This window comes from Salvelinus sp. IW2-2015, unplaced genomic scaffold, assembly GCF_002910315.2.
Source record: "Salvelinus sp. IW2-2015 unplaced genomic scaffold, ASM291031v2 Un_scaffold3349, whole genome shotgun sequence".
Classification (NCBI taxonomy): domain Eukaryota; kingdom Metazoa; phylum Chordata; class Actinopteri; order Salmoniformes; family Salmonidae; genus Salvelinus; species Salvelinus sp. IW2-2015.
In genome coordinates, this window is record NW_019944633.1 from 48,236 (window position 1) to 52,530 (window position 4,295).

Here is a 4,295-nt window from a genome sequence, read left to right on the forward strand (position 1 = left end):
TCTTGGGGAAGTAGATAAAGGGCTTCATTGTCAATGCCGAAGTATCCCTTTAACTAGAGCGATTCTCCTATGACCGAGCATACACGGCATGAGGTTGCTCCTCGCCCATTGGCCATTAGAGGGAGCAGGGGGTACATGTCCCTACCAGGGAACTGGGTCAGAGGTGGGCTGGATGTCTGGGAGGTTTGCTGCTGGACACACACACACTTTCATTAACATACACACACACACTAATACACAGAACAAATGTCATTAAAGGCCATGTATGTGTGTGCGTGATAGTGCAGTAGTGCACCCTGAGGGTGTGAGGAGGCTGGGGATTCCCACAGGGCCCAGTGGTATGCAGTCTGTCAGGCCTGTGTGGAGGATGGAGGGAGGAATGGGATGGAGCAGCCAGGTTAGAACCGMGCTAATATCTCTCCTTCTCGCTCTCTGCCTCACTCTTTCCTCCTCTCCTTCGGACTTTTCTCTCTTTCTCCCCCACCTCTCTCTCTCTTTGTCTCTCTCTGTCTCTCTCTCTGTCTCTCTCTCTAGCCATGCTGCTGAGGTGATGGAGACGTCTGGCTGGAAGTCCATGGTGGCATCCCACCCCCACCTGGTGGCTGAGGCCTATCGCTCCCTGGCCTCGGCCCAGTGCCCCTTCCTGGGACCCCCACGCAAACGCCTCAAACAGTCCTAGTGTCCCTGGATCCCTTGCTCTGCTCTGCCCTGGGAACACAGAGGGCCCTACTCTGCTCTCCTCCTCCTCCAGAACCTAGAGATGCCCAGATTGATACCAGAGCTCCTCCCTCCCTCCTCCCTCAGCTGAAAATACAGGGGGGATGGTATGGATTTGGTACAAAGACGATGAAAAAAAGGGATGATCCACCCTGATAACTGAATATAGACAGTGACTACCTTACCCTGTACACCTGTAGAGAACACAGTGTTTGGGTATAGGAGGGAGGTAGAAGTTGTAAATTGATTTTCTTTTTTACTTTTTTTTTAAAAACTCCTCCTTGTAGCATTGTGTAAAAACCCAAGCTTTATGTATGAAATCAGAAAATCAAACAAAAAAGACAATAACCAAAAATGGACAAAGAGAAAGTTTTAGGTGATGAAGTGCCACCATGTCCCAGTCATCTTCCCTGAGCAGAGAAACATCCTGTAGTTCATGTTTGACATCCATCTTGTACAAAATAACATTTTAAGCATTTTTCTCGCCGAAGGGTGAAAAGAAAGGTGATTTTTGCAAGAAACAAGATGGAGATGAACACGTTTTAATGTTCAAAATGTCRAACCTTTTTCTCTAAGAAAAACGACATACAAAAACATATTGTATCAACTGTTTTTACTCTGACCCTTTTCAGGACTKCTTTCCTCATTGGTGGAATTAGAACGCACTCCTACATCACTGTCAAAACGCTYACAAATGTTTAGTCTCAACACAAAATACAGCTATTTTGGATTGTAAAAGCCTTGTTGTCTTTCAATATCTACTGAGTTGTCATTAGTGTGTGTGTGTGTGTGACCATGTCTGCCAATGATTGACTGGTTAAACACCCATTTGAAACTGCTGCACTCAGCCCTATTTACATCTCATCCACACATGATCGAYGTCTGTTAAATCCCCTACACACACCTGATCCTACTGTACTGTAAGTGCCAGGGTATGTCTGGTGTATAGCCTTACCTGTTGGCACTGTCAGTTCTAGTTGTGTTTGACTTGGTCTTAGTGTGCTTCCTGTCTGTGACTACAGATGTAATCTCCTCGGTCCGCCGGGCTAATGGTGTGTATTTGAACAGGATTTGTCTCTGTTGACCGAGGTTGTAGCCCAGCAGGACTCCTATCAGCACTCCCATCACCCTGAAGTCTCTAGAGAAGCTGTTTCCACACCAGTCTATCAGTCATCATCTGCCAGGTGTCCAGCCACCTCTGTCCACTAGCTAACACCACCAGGACCTACGTAGCTACAATTGTGGCCCAAAAGCACCTTATTCCATGTTTAGTACACTACTCGTGACTAGGGTGGCCCATTTGGGACACATCTCTACATCTCTTTCAGATAGAATGGTGTGATCTCTGGTATTAGTAGTGAGAGAGAAGAGATCATGTAGGAGATGGACATCTGAGTGGACAGGCAAGCTAGGCTAGTGGAGGGGAAGGAAGTGGTCACAGGCAGAGCTAGGCTAGTGGAGGGGGGAGGAGAGTGGTCACAGGCAGAGCGTAGGCTCAGTGGGAGGGAGAGAAAGTGGTCACAGGCACAGCTAGTGGGAGGGAGAGAAAGTGGTCACAGGCAGAGCTAGGCTAGTGGGAGGGGAGAGAAAGTGGTCACAGGCAGCTAGGCTAGTGGAGGGAGGAGAGTGGTCACAGCAGAGCTAGGCTAGTGGGAGGAGGGACGTGGGTCACAGGCAGGCTAGTGGGAGGGAGAGAGTGTGGTCACAGGCAGGCTAGTGGGGAGGGAGGAAAGTGGTCATCAGGCAGAGCTAGTGGGAGGGAGGGAAAGTGGTCACAGGCAGAGCTAGTGGGAGGGGAGGGAAGTGGTCACAGGCAGAGCTAGGTAGTGGGAGGGAAGTGGGTCACAGGCAGAGCTAGTGGGAGGGAGAAAGGTGTCACAGGCAAGAGCTAGTGGGAGGAGAGGGAAAGTGGTCACAGCAGAGCTAGTGGAGGGGAGGGAAAGTGTCACAGGGGCGAGCGTAGTGGGAGGGGGAGGGAAATGGTGTCACAGGCAGAGCTAGTGGGAGGGGAGGGAAAGTGGTCACAGGCAGAGCTAGTGGAGGAGAGGAGAAAGTGGTCACAGCCAGAGCTAGGCTAGTGGGAGGGAAAGTGGTCACAGCAGAGCTAGTGGAGGAGAGGGAAAGTGGTCACAGGCAGAGCTAGGCTAGTGGGAGGGAGAAAGTGGTCACAGGCAGAGCTAGGCTAGTGCGAGGAGAAAGTGGTCACAGGCCAGAGCTAGCTATGGGAGGGAAGTGGGTCACAGGCAGAGCTAGGTGAGGGAGGGGGAAGGTCACAGGCAGGAGCTATGGGAGGGGAGGGAAAGTGGTCACACGGCAGAGCTAGTGAGGGGGAGGAAAGAGTGGTCACAGGCAGGAGCTAGTGGAGGGGAGGGAAAGTGGTCACAGGCAGAGCTAGGTAGGGAGGGAAAGTGGTCACAGCAGACGCTAGTGGGAGGGAGGGAAAGTGGTCACAGCCGCAGCTAGGCTAGTGGGAGGGAGGAAGTGGTCACAGCGAGGGCTAGTGGGAGGGGAGGGAAACGTGGTCACAGGCAGAGCTAGTGGGAGGGGAGGGAAAGTGGTCACAGCAGAGCTAGGCGTAGTGGAGGGGAGGGAACGTGGTCACAGTCAGGGCTAGTGGAGGAGAGGAAAGTGGTCACAGGCCAGAGCGTAGGCTAGTGGGAGGGAGAGAGGCAAAGTGGCAGTCACGGCGAGCGGAGGGAGGAGTAGGCTAGTGGGAGGGGAGGGAAAGTGGTCCAACAGGCAGGGGGCTGTGAGGTGGAGGGAAAGGGGAGAGGAGCGGTGTAGAGGCCAGAGAGACTATGCCATTCTGATATAGTACTGTTGGCACAACAGCCTCTGAGTATGCTTTCCAGACACTGCAACCATGGAATAGACTCTGCCATCAAGATCAAGGTGTGTGTGTGTACATGTGCGAGTCATCGTGAACCACATGGAGTATATTTCTATACGTATGGTTTAGTCACACTTCCTCTTACTAAGCCTTGTCCTTGAATTGTTGTCAGTTCTCCTTTATAATACCAACAAGTCTGTCGTTGAGGAGAGAAAAGTCTGGGACTCCTCTGAGCTGGCTTCTTTACTTTACATACTCGTGTCCTAGCTTCCCGTGTGTGTGTGTGTGTGTGTGTGTGTGTGTGGGCGCTGTAAGCGGTTTAGACCGTTGGGGAGAGATGGATGGATAGAGGGATAGATGAGGAGAGGCGTGTGCTATTGTCATGCATGCTGTATAAGTCTGTCGCTATGTCCTTCCTTCCCCTCCTCCCTCTCCCTCTTTCCCATGCCACCCCATCACTCACTCTCTTTATGGGAATGAGAGATGAGCCAGCAGGTCAGTGCTGTAAACTGGGTAACAAGCTCTGTGGCTGTGTCAGCCCGCCACAGCTAAAGAAGAGAAGCCGGCCTTAAGATTGATGTCCACTGCTCTACTCTGCCCTGCAGCAGGAAGAAGAGGGAGGGAGGGGGAGGAGGCAAGACGGAAGGGGAGGAGGCAAGACGGAAGGGAGTAAGGGGAGGAGGCAAGACGGGCGGGGGGAGGGAAGCAGTTGTGAAAGGGAAGGCTTTGAATTTACTTAGATTTTCCA

General features: G+C 51.8%; 1 protein-coding gene across 1 annotated transcript in view; it reads left to right on the forward strand.

Moving 5' to 3' along the window:
* LOC112075704 (speckle-type POZ protein) overlaps nt 1-1,455 on the forward strand; it is a 24,350-nt gene extending 22,895 nt beyond the window's left edge. Inside the window, exon 5 of the mRNA XM_024142656.2 lies at nt 535-1,455. Coding sequence (XP_023998424.2) covers nt 535-679 — 145 coding nt within the window. The 3' untranslated portion in view covers nt 680-1,455. The remainder of the gene's footprint in view (nt 1-534) is intronic.
* The last annotated feature ends 2,840 nt before the right edge of the window (nt 1,456-4,295 follow it).